At 35.7% G+C, this 14,753-nt stretch overlaps 2 protein-coding genes across 2 annotated transcripts in view; one reads left to right on the top strand and one right to left on the bottom strand.

Annotated features, from left to right (window-relative positions):
• Positions 1-14,701, top strand: part of LOC113520882 (uncharacterized) — a 60,239-nt gene extending 45,538 nt beyond the window's left edge. The window contains exons 24-26 of the mRNA XM_052892198.1: positions 63-236; positions 851-1,009; positions 14,506-14,701. Coding sequence (XP_052748158.1) covers positions 63-236; positions 851-1,009; positions 14,506-14,585 — 413 coding nt within the window. The 3' untranslated portion in view covers positions 14,586-14,701. The remainder of the gene's footprint in view (positions 1-62; positions 237-850; positions 1,010-14,505) is intronic.
• Positions 10,079-13,236, bottom strand: LOC113514797 (homeobox protein 4-like). The gene is made up of 2 exons (XM_026898894.3): positions 12,736-13,236; positions 10,079-11,224 (listed from the first exon to the last, which is right to left on the bottom strand). Exons 1-2 carry the CDS (start codon positions 13,175-13,177, stop codon positions 10,566-10,568), a joined length of 1,101 nt encoding a protein of 366 aa, XP_026754695.2. The 5' UTR covers positions 13,178-13,236; the 3' UTR covers positions 10,079-10,565.
• Positions 14,702-14,753: the final 52 nt, after the last annotated feature.

Genomic DNA, 14,753 nt, shown 5'->3' with positions numbered 1-14,753 from the left:
CATTCTTCCTTACAAATTTACGTAATTATAATATTAATAGAATTTTGTAACCTCTGTGATAGATCCGCAGTGGTTCCGCGCGGTGCTGCTGGAGCACATACCCGGCGAGGCGGATGCTAAAGTGTGCTACGTGGACTACGGAAACGTCGGTTTCGTACCTGTCATGTCTATACGCAAGATGCTGCCGGAATTTGTCCGCGGACACCCGGCGGTCGCGTCGCATCTCGAGATCAAAGGTGATCATACTACTTATATATATGCACGCATGCTAAAGTTAAGGGAGTTAAGGGGCCGCCTGAAAATCAGCGGTATATAGGTTTTTTTTTTCTTTATACTACTTGGAATCATACATCCCTCTTACATACATCATCCCTTGAAAATGGAAGAAATTACATAATATATAAAGATATATAGATAGATAATCTTTGTTACCACTAATAAAATTACAAAAAAATCAACAATAAAAAGAAAAAAAAAACAATTCATTTTGCTGGTTGCTGGAGCCGCCTCAGCTGTTGCTATATACGCACACCTCCAGCGAGATATATCTACGTCCCATTCGTGTTTCAATCGTAAAACAGTTGTGTTTGCATGGCTGTGTTTCGGTTTGAAGGATGGGATATGGCGTGAATTTACAGGGTACAGAGGAATAACACCTGAGTCCTCAAGAATGGCAACGCATGGGGGGTATCATGGGCGAAACAGTATACTCTGTCATGTTCATGATACTGCTCATGTCTATAGGTGACGGTTACAGCTTTCCATCAGGTGGGCTGTCAGCTTGTTTGCCATTGTAAGTTGTATATAAAAAAAAAACATACTGTACCTCTCTACGATTCTACCTCGACAGATTTCCCCAAAGACCCCACACCGGATATGTTGGCCCGAGCGGTCGTACATATGAAGATTAACGACGAAGGCCGCGGACTGTTACGAGTCTCGCGCTGCCTCAAGCAAGAACCCGGACTGTACATCATCGAAGTGCCAGAACTGTTAGCCGCTATGAAGGGTGACTAAGTATAATTGCTGGGATAACCTTAATATATAAGTTAAAACTGGGGAGTTATAAACTAGGCACATGTAATATCTATATATTGGGTATTAGTATCTCTCCGATATTTATATCGTCATAGTCGTAGAATACCGACGGATCTTTATATGTAATCTTTGTCAGATCCGTCAGTATTCTCTTATTCGACTATGACGCGATATATTGGTTTCCTCTGAACATTGATGGTGGAGGAAAGGTCACCACCTATACTCAGTCAGTAGTGTTCATATCGGTCGGATATTTATATTAATTTCGATTGGATAACCGACATTGTCCCTTTGCACTCCAGCTTAATAAGTCATAGAGGATACCAATAATTCCAGCACTATATTAGTTGTTGGATAAAAAGAAGGATAAAGGACAAACCTGGTTCACTTAGTCCCCGCGTGTAGGTCTTTTGTACGCGTTCTCGTTCTCTCTTCAAATTATTCAACACTTTTGTTTATTGACATAAGGTGTCACTGTATGTTGCGCGGAGATCGCGGCTGAATGAATAATTCGCAACTGGCGGAGATTTATTCGTGATCTTAGCGGAGCTTGACCAGCTCGACGCGCAGTTGGATTATAGACTGATTTTGTCCATCTACCCCCCAATGTGATCCCAGATTTGATAGGGAATATGGATAGGTGAGGAGGGTAGAAGGATATTGCGTTCGGAAATGTTTAATGCATGTATAAATGATGAGATTATATTTACCATTAATTATAAGTACATCACAGGGCCTCTAGACAAGTGGCAAGCGAATTCGTCGATGTAATCGACTTCGCTAGCAAGTCCGTGAGTTAGAATGAGACACCCGGCGTTGCTATCTCATTCTATCTCACGGACTCGCTACCGATGTCGATCCTATCGACGAATTCGCTTGCCACTTGTCTAGAGGGCCTGTGATTTAAAAGAAAAATGGACTCGTTGCAATAAAACAAAACATTTATTTCTTAGCTATTTTATAAAGGTCGCCGAGTTAGTAAAACAAGCGTGTCGTTATAGCCGCGACAGTGGATTTAATGTTAGCATTTTAATGTCGCAAATACGAAGACAACGGAGTGCAAAGGGTTAATATATCACGTGAATAGGCTAATATAATCGTGTTTCAACCGTGACGCAGTTGTGTTTGCATGGCTGTGTTTCGGTTTGAAGGGTGGGATATGGCGTGAATTTACAGGGTACAGAGGAATAACACCTGAGTCCTCAGGAATGGCAACGCATGGGGGTATCATGGACGAAACAGTATACTCTGTTATGTCCACGTTACTGCTCATGTCTATAGGCGACAGTTACCACTTTCCATCAGGTGGACCGTCAGCTTGTTTGCCATTCTAAGTTGTGTAAAAAAAATATATTACCCACCTTTTTTTTAATACTGACGTATCATAATAGGATTCGCTTTCAAAATGGGTGATGACCTTTTTTCCGTCATCAATGTCCAGAGAAACCCTATATATAGATATTCGTCTCGGATCGGTATCCATGTATTGCCCATGCCTAGTTAGTATGGAAAGCTATATATTTTCGTACTTCTACCTTTCGTTTTCTTTGACAGAAATATAGTTTTATCAGTAGAACATTCTATTAGAAAGATGCTATATCATTAGCGTCGATTGAAATCTGTTATATATCTAGGTTTAAGATTTAAATCATAACAGAGAGTTTAGTTTTAAGGTGAATCTAATTAAGAATTGATTTTCCACTGTAAAAGTTGTTTCAAATGCAGTGTAAATTCTATCTATTGTAAAGCCACAATATACATTAGAGAGCGCTAACGGACAATGATAATGTATATATATATATATATATATATATATATATATATATATATATATATATATATATATATATATATATATATTTTTGTCATCTTTTATATATATATGTATATAAAAGATGACAAAAAATTAAATACCTTCGGTATGTTTTGTGCTTAAAGACTTAATGTAAAAAAATGTAAAGGAATTGTTACTGTAGAATACATAACATATAACGTCTCTTTCTCACAAGTTAAATTGTTGATTCGACAGAAAGTGACAAATGGCTAATTGCTAATTCATTTGACATTTTATGTTTAGAATAGTATATTATAGAATTATGTCTTGGGTATATACTGGGGTCGATTCAAGGGCGACATTTCTGTAAAACTACATTTAGTTAAAATTTGAATTTGTTCTTACCTCAAAACCTTTATCCGTAAAGGACCATAATGAACTAAATTTGTAATATATTTAATTCAAAATAGGCTATTTGACCCATTTCTGGAAATCATATCGTAATGTTTAGTGGTGTTTATAGAGCCCCCCAAATTTTTTTTTAAATCTCATAAGTATTTCTTCAAAAAATAGCAAAAGACGCAAATTTTTACCAATATGGCGTCAGTGACGTCACATGGATGTAAACAACTAGTGTCATACACGATCATCTAGTGTCAGTATTTATTTTTGTTAATTTTTACTGTTTCTTCAAAAATCATAAAGTGTTCTTTCGAACATGGTTTCCCGCCGAAGGCGTAAACTCTAGCGGTTTACCGCTCCCTATGTTAAGTACTTTACTTTTTTTTCCGTTATTAAAAAAGGTTGTATTTTCTCCTCTTTTCATTTACCACTTATTCAATGGGGAATTTCGTGTTTTTAGGGGACACATTATTATGTAGAGGTCCCACATTATTGTGTAGGAGGTTATTATGTGGGAACCTCCTTATTATGCAAGGGTCCCATTATTATGCAGGGTCCCATTATTATGCAGGGTCCCATTATTATGCAGGGTCCCATTATTATGCAGGGTCCCATTATTATGCAGGGTCCCATTATTATGCAGGGTCCCCTTATGCAGGGTTCCCCTTATGCATGGATCCCCTTATTGTGCAAGGCCCCTTATGTAGGAGGTCCCCTTATTATGTAGGGAACAATTTATTACTTAGGAGATCCCTTATTATTTAGGGCGGTATTATGTAGAGGTCTCCTTTATCCAATATTATATGTCGAACCTCTTATTGAATTCTTCCCTTTATTGTTGAGAGCAGTGTTTTCCAATGTTTGGGTCGCGACCCTCTGAGGTCCGCGAAGAGGTCGCAACATCTAACAATTTCCATTTAGCCCACATTATGTCTCGAGATTTCATTTTTATCAGTTGGGGCGAAATTTATAATTTACCTACCTTTTGACTATATAGGGAATCAAGTTTACCATTTCAAGCTAAGGCATTGTATTCCAAGCATAGTCTCAGCATTGGCTGATACACGATTTATGGGACTTTAATGGCGTTGTTAGTTTTTGCTATCAGCCCATATTTATTGTTCCATTTTGTATTGTATTGTATTGTATTGTATTGTAACATTTGTATAGTACATAATTCACATTGAACACTGATAAATGATTTAATATATAATGGCGGACTTATCCCATAAAGGGATAAGATTATATATTTTGCTGGTTAGACCTCGAGTAATTGAGTCGTTAATTACTCAATGTGTAATTTGAGATGTGTCAACGTTTGACTTGATTTATTTATACAGTATGTATGTTATTTATAATTTGAAAGCACATTTTTGAAGTTTTAAGGTCAAATGACCGAATTTTCTGTTTTGATAACATGGCGTTTTTTTGTACAGGTGAAAAGCTGTGCCCTGTGATGATTAGCGATATTTCAAGATCTGGTGACAGATAATGTTTCGTATCTATATGACGAAGGATATTTCGTGTCCATATGACAGGATGTTTCGTGTCCGTGTGACAGGATATTTCGTGTCCATATGACAGAGGATGTTTCGTGTCCGTGTGACAGGATATTTCGTGTCCATATGACAGAGGATGTTTCGTGTCCGTGTGACAGGATATTTCGTGTCCATATAACAGAGGATGTTTCGTGTCCGTGTGACAGGATATTTCGTGTCCACATGACAGAGGATGTTTCGTGTCCGTGTGACAGGATATTTTGCTTTTACCTTCTTCAGGTATATCAGTCCTATTGTACCCTGCGTGACCAGTCGACTCTCGTTAATTCGAAACTCGGAGACTCTTAAAATGTTACGAATTATCGAGTGTGATATTTCATATCAAATTGTTCGAAATTTTTAATAGAGAAATAAAACTTCGAATCAACAGATAATCAATTACAATTTTTTAATTACTATTCTTTGACAATGACAAAAGATAAAAGGTACATATATACGTGTACACATTAATAATGTGAATTAATCTTTCCAAAAGAATTCTGTTATATTGGTTTGCTTTAAAATACATTGTAATAACTTTTTTTAAGAATTAAAAGTTCTTGAAAAGCTTTTTTTATCACTTTCGTTTTGTATATAAAAGCTTTGTAAGGTGTCGAATGAGGATCTTGCTTCCTTAAGTCACACCTCTGCCAAAGGTTCTGAAGTATGGTCGCCAATCGGTTAGTGAACCTGAGACAGCAACATTCTCATCCACTTGAAGAAAGTCGGAAAAACTCACACAGCTGATGTAAACTAGTTGTCCTATTGCTGGTTCTGAAGAACCAGTATTCTGCTGACTGGTGGTTCTGGTGACTGATAAATCAGCCATCATTATGGGAAGATTCTTCTGATCTTTTATTGTGTCAAAGTTGTTTTTATTGTTTATTTATTAATATTAAAAAACCAACAGCGGTTTACAAATAAAATTAACAAACTTAACAAATTAGTATGGCCAATAACAGGTTTTTCTATATTAATTTCGTAGATTATAATAATAATAATATAATTTTTTTCCAAACTACAATTTGGTCCATTTTGTTAGTAACAGTTTTCTTACAAACTATGTTAGTAAAAAAGAAAAGCAAATTAATTAAAGCAGTTCACTCTGTTGTGAGCCAGCCGACTAGAACAGCATCTGAATGAAATGTCCAATTATAGGCGAGTTATATTTCTCGCCTATTACTTTTAGAATGCTGTCGGTGCTTGTCCTAACTCTGTGTAGCAATGATGCAGTTCTCTTTCTCCTTATAGCGTAGTATTCGACAATTGTTAAAGGAAAAGCAGAAAAAATAAACAAATCAAATAGGTAGGCAATTGTTGAAGTCAATTTTTACACATACGCAACAGATATGATTGTGTCAGTCGTACATACGATTTGACGGTATTTCTTATTTAAAATATCGATATATGTATATCTCTGATATATATATTTCTCGTGGCAGGTGGCACAGTTAAAGCTTTTCTGTTTTAAATATATCAATTTGTAAACTACAATTTTTTTTTAAACATTTGTGTCTGTGAGGATTGGATAGAAAGTCCATACAGTTTTGTTTTATTATCCAATGATTTAGAATTTGCGAGATGTATGACACATCATAGATATTTCTTTATATATCAGTTGTCATATTAAGAAATTGTATTTTGAAATTAAATCAAATTGAAGTTGGAATATTGATATTCATGACTTCATTTAACCCGAGTGAAAGTGAAGTAACTGTCTTTTATTTATTTATTTAAGGACAACCAACAAAGCATCCATTTATATGAGCTTAAAATACATTATAATATGGTTACATTATAAAATGCTGCCTCAATTAAAGGCCGCCACGACACGTGTATACATAATATATTATTATTAGTATAGAAATTTATAAAAACTACAATACTGGTTATACAATAAATAGTTAGACTACAGTAATACTTTGGATTTGAAAGATTTGTACACTTGTAATCTATACATATCGTATTATTCGACTGATATTGGCTTTCTGTAATGGATGAATATGGAATTATAACCTCACCCTCGCTATGGGTATCCGTTGGCATATTAGTGAAAATGAGATAGAAAATGAGATAAGCGAAGACGAAAGCAGGTCAGATGACCCATATTGTTTATATCACCAGAAATAAACTCCGATGCTTTCCATGGGGGATCGCCTGAAGATTAACCTGTTATTCTTTACAGAAAAGATTTCCAAAGCTTCGGCGAGAATCCAAAAGGAAATGCAAAGCTATCAGTCCATGCATTTTCTTATCGTAATTCATTCCGAGTGTTGATCTCGGATGCGAATACTGTTCATTATTCGGCGATGTCCTGTCCCCAGTTTGGGGTCATCGCCATAATTTCAAGTAAAACGAACAGTCTCGGATGTTACTATATCAGAGAACGTTATAAATTTCAACTTTGTTTTGTAAAAAATTACAGTTACAAGCGTGGGGCTTCTAAGTATACAGGAGAGGGGAATGTAAGGTTTTATTTCTGCATTTTTTCTTGATAAATGATTCCTTCTTGTTGGTAAAGTTTTAAAATTTATTAAAATCTTTAATACAACTTGATATTGACATTGTTGTGGATACGCGCAGTCGACTTGCTTGACAAATGGGGACAATGATTGATTAAAATTATGAATAATAAAGTCGAGTACGAGTGCCGCGAAATGTCATTGATGTGTCGAAATAGGCGGTGATTGACTGTACCGAGAAGGTTAAAAGTTCGTCTTACAACAATCCGAATAATAACGGATTTAATATGTTTACATTAGCAGGATTATGATGATAGCGTTTAATGCCATAACTTGCGTATTCTTTTAATATTTTAACGAGTATTTTTGGAATTTTTCTCGCTTTTTATATATTTCGATTTCAAGTCTATAATGACTAGGTGTTTTTTTTTTCACTCGATAATTATGAGTGAATTAAAGTGGCAGATTTTCTTCCGATTATTATTTCGGAGTCTTGTGTCAATCTTGGTTGTTGTCACTCCAGAGTCTTGTGTCACTCTGGAGTTTTGTCACCCCGGAGTCTTGTGTTACCCCGGAATTTTGTTGTCATCCTGGAGTCTTGTCATTCCAGCGTCTTGTCACTTTGGAGGTTTTTGTCACCCCGGGGTCTTTTGTCACCCCGGGGTCTTGTGTCACTCCGGGTTGTTGTCACTCCAGAGTCTTGTGTCACTCTGGATTTTTGTCACCCCGGAGTCTTGTGTTACCCCGGAATTTTGTTTTCATCCTGGAGTCTTGTCACTCCGGCGTCTTGTCACTTTGGAGGTTTTTGTTACCCCGGGATCTTTTGTCACTTCGGGGTCTTGTGTCACCCCGGGGTCTTGTGTCCTCCCAGGGCCGTGTTACCCTGGGGTCTTGTGTCACTCCGGGGTCTTGTGTCACTCCGGAGTATGTCACCCCGGGCTCTTGTGTCACTCTGGAATCTGTCACCTCGGGGTCTCGTGTTACCCCAGGGTCTTGTGTCACTCCAGAGTCTGTCACCCCGGGGTCTTATTTTGTTCCGGACTCATATGTTACCCTAATATTAATTATTAGGTCCATAGTCGTTCTTGACGGCAGAAACTTAACAATTCAAATCTGCTAAGATTTTAGATTATAATTTTCATTAATTTAATCTTTTATACTCTTATTTTCAAGGTGATTGAAAAAAATGGCGCGTGTTACCATAGTTTAATAAACACTCTAGATGTCCAACGCACACATCTAAATAGAGTAATGCGTCCCGAATTGTCAGACAATTGTTCGGGATAGGCGTGGTATCTTACTCTGTGGTATTTATGATTTATGTCCATATTCTAATATTAAATACTCTATAGCATTGAACGAAATTTGTATTTGCAAATTTAAATAGTATTTTACATATATCTGTACGCTTTAAAATAGTAGTTGCCAGTAAACCTCTTGGTTAATTAACTAACCATTTGGGGAACAGAGGGCCTACCATAAAGTGTTTTCCGAAATTTCGGAGCCAAACGAAACACAAATTTGATGTTAAAATTACATAATACATGCCGTTTGGAAATATTAAAAATGTTAAAATATTGTTCCTTTGGACTTTTATGATAGTATGTATGACGAACGAAATGTTAAACTCCATTTATTGGTCCGATTTTGGTATAAACAAAAACACGAAATTGAGTCCGAAATTTCGGAATTTCATTTTATGGTAGACCCGCAGTATTCCTCGCGAACCAATTTGTTACATCATTAAATTCAATATTTTCATAACTTGTCTTGTTGTTAGTAGTTTACAATAATTGGTGTCGATATAAAATTTTGTTGTAGTTGATTTTGTAAATTAAGTTCATTTTGTTATAATCATAATAAAAGACAATTTTTTTGGAAAAATGATGTTTTATTTATATTATTCACCAGAGGGAGACTTTGTACAAAAGTCGATTGTTTGAGTACTTCTGTCCCATTCGTGTTTCTACCGTGAAGCAGTTGTGTTTGCATGGCTGTGTTTCGGTTTGAAGGGTGGGATATGGCAATGAATTTACAGGGTACAGAGGAGTCTCATCTCAGAAGGAGGAACATCTGAGTCCTCAGGAATGGCAACGCATGGGGGGTATCATGGGCGAAACAATGTACTCTTATGTCCATGGTACTGCTCATGTCTGTAGGCGACGGTTACCACTTTCCATCAGGTGGGACGTCAGCTTGTTTGCCATTCTAAGTTGTATAAAAAAAAACTCAATTTAGTTTTTAAGACAAAATAACTGGTTTTTTTCACAACTGAAGTCTTGTGGGGCAAAATTTTTAATTATATTTTATTGCAGTCAGTTAAAAAAAAGTTAACAAATGAGCTCCCTATCGACGTTTTTCCTCTCATGGCTCATTCTATTTCATATAAAATACATAATATTTGTTGTAAACCAAAATATATATTTACCTAATTTAATATTTCACTCCATTTACAAAACGTTAAAGTACACATTTTTTGATATATCAAAATTGGACATACTTATTCTATCGAGAGCTTTGCGAAATTTTACAATGTCACCAAGTAACATTTGTATAACTTTGAAATTAATTTGAATATTAAATTCTTTAGCATAAGTTATTATTACCTGGGGTTTTATAAAGATATTAGAATTTACGAATAAGACTTCGGATAAAATTAAACCATAAAAATAGAACCATAGGGCAGTTAGAATAAAGATAACTCTTTGGAGGGCTTTGTCTCGATTTAAGTGCCTATCATGCACATTAATTTGCAAATTTTTGTTCAATACTTTAAAATGTAGTATAATTAACTTTATTCATACTCATTCATTTAAAACTAAAATTTTAAGTCTCCAAGATACAGGTTTGACGTAGTTTGGATACTGAACTGTGATTCGTTAACGAGCATGCGCATGAGTCTACTGGGAACGGCTTATCCAGAGCCAGGGGACTACAGATATCTTAAACCGCGGGATATAGTTAAAGTAACACAAAGGATCTTTGAAATAATGGTATAAGGCAAGGGGAAGCACAAAAGATCCCGATGGGTCGACGTGCAATGGCTTAGCTGACCCCATATGCGATTATAAGATAGTTTGGGGACTGATGGTAACGTAGACTCTTGATAATATAATTTGTAAGTTTTGATATAAGTGTTATTCTATTCTATGTTTTGTTCTATAAATCTATCACACTGTTTTGTCACTTACTATCAAATTGGGAACTTAGTGTCAAAGAAAGAGACAAAACAGTTCAGTAGCTAAAATAGGTTAATGAGAGGTTTGATGTTTTATAAATAAGGAGGCTAGACTGCAAATGTTAAATGCTTTCTTCTTTCTAGAATTACGAAACGGTACAAAATACGGTATGCTACTTCTGTCTTACTCTAATTCTTCCTATATACCTTTCATCAGTTAGATTTTCGTAAATCAAATCTGGAGTTATTGGTCTTTCTGCTAACGCCCTCTGGAATGTCTCAAGAAAGCGTTGTTTTTCCAAAAACAGTTTGTCTTTTTCGGATCGTTTCATTACAGCTGCCAATGTTGTGTCAACCCACGCCTCATAGTATTGTTTAGTGTGGCTATTTATACAATTTGGCGCCCATTTAGCGACCTCTGTCGGCGGCGAATGGTTTCTCAACGAAGGATCCGGCGACTGTGCGTTTTTGAATTTCCTCTCCCGTTTTTTATGGTTAGGTTTTCTGCTTATGGGTTTTTCTTGTACACTAATCCTACTTAGAGTTGTTTTCGTCTGATTCTTCGGAAGTTCTATTTTAGTTCTGGACTTTTTGGATGCGTCGTTTGGAATATTGATTTGTATTGGCTGTAACTTTTGTCTTTTCCTATGCTCGGCGAATGTCACCGCCTTGTATACTTTGGTTGCATCATTTTTGCATATTACTGTGTTTATTATTGGCCTCTTTTGTACAGATATCACTTTTTCCGGTTTATTATTTTCGGATTTCTTGGAAACGTCCGACGAATCGTTCTTGTCATTATGGGCTTCGTTGATTTTCTTAAAAGATCGATCTGTAAATAAAGCATGATCGTTTAATAAACGACTTACACATTTAAATGTGTGTGTTCTTTATGGCGATGGAGTAAAAATCTCGATTCTGAAATCCTGATTACCATTTTCAAATATTTTTTAGCAAAATTATGGCATGGACCTCCGAGAATCTTATTTAATACAAGTATAATAAAATTGTAACTTCTAGATGTCTGTACATGGAAGATCTTTAAGGAAAAATAATATTAGGAATGTTAATAATACCAATAGATGTTAAGACAATATTTTTTTAGAAATTTTGTCTGTCTGCCTGTATGTTTGTTCCGGTATCTCATAAAAAATATTGCATCAAATTTAAAAATACAATGGTGTACTTATCTCGTAGAGGAATCTCTTACAACCCTTGAGAAGTTGAAAGAAAACTAAAGAAGATAATAGAAGGTGAAGTATGTTATTGTTTTTATGAAATCAGAATCAAACGGTGTTGGTGGCATATTTATTCAATGTTTTCTTTGACCAATATTATGTATTATTCTTTATTTTGTCACTGTTAGTTTTCCCAAATAAATGGAAAAAAAAAATCAGTGTACTGTTTTCGAAAATACTTTTTAAAGTCAGTACCGATATTGAAGTCAAAAATTCAGTGTCGAATTAGTGTCTAATTCACTTAATTGAAACTGTACTTAGTTCAAAAAGAATGTTGCTTTACGACTCCCGCGCTTCTGTAGCGCCTCAGCGATGTTTGCCGACGCTCGCACAGATAGTTTTGACGCGGTCTGGCGTAAAAATACAGCTTAGTTTTTACGTCGAATACGCGGGAGTAGCAACAGTATCCTGAACATGTTTGTTAATAAATTGGATAGTCCTCTCGTGAGAATGCTCGCCGAAAGGACTAGATCATTATTAGTGATTAAGTATTAACATAGTTTTTAAGTACATTTACTAACAAAAATGGAGCCAAGTTATCTAAAATAAATAAATTAATTAAAATTTAATTTATCATCATCATTTCGGTCGTTAACTGTCCACTTCTGAATATGAGCCTCTACTTATGAGGGTCTTTGCCAGTATTTGCCACGCTTGGCAGCCAGGTTGCCAACTGCAGTTAGACTTTAGTGATGCCGTCACTTGATTATTAAAATTTGTCGCCTCTTATGAAAATTACGAGAAAGGAAGAGGTGGCCCATTCCATATAACACAGGGAGACTTTGTACAAAAGTCGATTGCTTGGGTACCTCTGTCACATTCGTGTTTCTACCGTGAAGCAGTTGTGTTTGCATGGCTGTGTTTCGATTTGAAGGGTGGGATATGGCGTGAATTTATAGGGTACAGAGGAATAACACCTGAGTCCTCAGGAGTGGCAACGCATGGGGGGTATCATGGGCGAAACAGTATACTCTGTTATGTCCATGGTACTGCTCATGTGTATAGGCGACGGTTACCACTTTCCATCAGGTGGCCCGTCAGCTTGTTTGCCATTCTAAGTCGTATAAAAAAAAATGTCAGGACTACACAGCGAGAATTTTCTAACCTGTTTTCAAGTCACTATTCAACGGCCTCTCCAAATGGACTTTATTTACATCATTTCTATTATTATTATTATTTGCATTATTAACCGCTCTGTAATGATTATTAAAAGTATATTTCTCTTTAATTGTCCGTCTGTCTATTACAGTCGAATGCATTGGATTTACTTGGCTTTTATCCATTTTCTTCAATACATTTCTTTCGTTATTAGTTTGAAAATTAAGATTACGTGCGCTTAATCTCGTTTTAAATTCCTCTACTTTTCTATCGTTTGGTTTATTTTTCTCGTCCTTAGCTTTGTCTGTATCGCCTCTATCTGGAAATGGTTTTTCAAATTCATCACCAGTTTTAGATTTGTCCCGTTTACGTGTATTGTCACCTCTATCTTTTAAAATTTTGTTTTCAAATTTCCTATCGCTTTCAGGTTTATTTGTTTTCTTGTCCATTGTGAATACTGAGAATTTTTAATTTGTTTATGTCGAACACGAGATCTGTCAATTTTGTTAGTGACAGTTTGCCAACGCGATTTTATATTAGTTAGTTAGTTTTTTTATTAGTCATAGAAAAAGTTTTGTTTTTAAAAACTTCAATGTCATTATCATAATCATCATTTCAGCCATTGTCCCCTAAACTACCATAAGGAACGGTCCTGATCCACTTGCATTCACTGACTTCCTAGAATGCATTTAAGGTCGTCACTTCAACTAGTGGGGCGTCATCCTACACTGTGTTTGCCGGTACAGGCTCGCCACTCAAGAATCGACCATATGTTCCACAACCATATTAGCTATCGATTTCCGATTGTCATTTTGTCCACACATGTTTTGCGTTGTTACGTTGTTTACGTGTTTGTTGTTGTGTGTGTTAGTGATAGTAAATTTTCGAGTGTTGGCGGTCACACGCATACTGATGGTAGTGGAATTAAACGAAATAATTCAAATCCAGTGATATGGACTTCCACATGATAACACCTAGTTCAGTGAAATATAGGTATGTCCGGGCGTGAATTTACAGGGTACAGAAGAATAACACCTGAGTCCTCAGGAATGGCAACGCATGGGGGTATTATGGGCGAAACCGTATACTCTGTTATGTCCATGGTACTGCTCGTGTCTATAGGCGACGGTTACCACTTTCCATCAGGTGGGCCGTCAGCTTGTTTGCCATTCTAAGTTGTATAAAAAAAATGTCCTATGTATTATTTTCATTATTTAGTATAGAGAAAAGAGATTGAAATACATTTGTCAAAAATTATAAGAAAGGTTATTTATTAGTCATAAAGAATGACAGTAAACTAGTCAGTTTATTTACTAATATATATTTAATATTTCATTTTAAAATGTTATAAAAATAAAATAATATTTAAAAATGGTAGCCTCAAATTATACACAGCATAATAAATATAAGCAGTTATATCCTAACTTAACACATTTTATGTATTGATTCAATCGGGTGAAGCCGCGGGATACAGTGAGTAGTAAAATAAATTTGTCAAAATGATCGCTAAAAAACAGATAATGCATGGCGTATAATCTAAGAGAAAGTGATAATTATGGATTTAGAAAGGACAAATTCCTAATTTTCTACTGGAGGGGGGGGGGGTAAGTAAGGGATTGTTAGAAATGGGTTCTCCCCCTGGAAACCATCGTGGTAAATTCTTGTCGATTTCTTCACGATGGCACAACTGACCTGCTTTCATCCTTACTTATATCACTGGTGTTCTGGATAAAATTCAGATGCAGATCTGTATATAATGTAAAATTTCTTTTATCAGATAATAACAAAGTTGTCTCAAAAAAGTCTGTTAACTCAATAAATAATATCGAGTTAAAATGGAAGCAAAATCCACTGTGATCAAATCTAAGTCGTCCAATAGCGCTATGACGACGAAATCTGAAAACAGAAGCAACAAGAAGAGTAGAAGCAATGTAGAATTTCAGAGGAATAGTGTAAAGAAGAGAGGAATGTATGTGGAGAAGAAACCGACGAAAATTAGCATACGTAATAAAGGTAAGAAAATTA

The sequence above is a fragment of the Galleria mellonella genome, unplaced genomic scaffold (assembly GCF_026898425.1).
Source record: "Galleria mellonella isolate WM207_F2 unplaced genomic scaffold, CSIRO_AGI_GalMel_v1 utg150, whole genome shotgun sequence".
NCBI classification, from domain to species: domain Eukaryota; kingdom Metazoa; phylum Arthropoda; class Insecta; order Lepidoptera; family Pyralidae; genus Galleria; species Galleria mellonella.
Note: the sequence above shows the minus strand (reverse complement) of the source record. Positions and strands in the feature narration are given on the sequence as shown.

What these genes read in the sequence shown, in the direction of transcription:
- LOC113514797 (XM_026898894.3), bottom strand. Translation starts at nt 13,177, where the DNA reads ATGGACAAGAAAACAAATAAACCTGAAAGCGATAGGAAATTTGAAAAC. An exon ending in GAATAGTGACTTGAAAACAG is followed by an intron (nt 11,225 to 12,735) that starts GTTAGAAAATTC and finishes CTTTATTTACAG; the next exon opens with ATCGATCTTTTAAGAAAATC.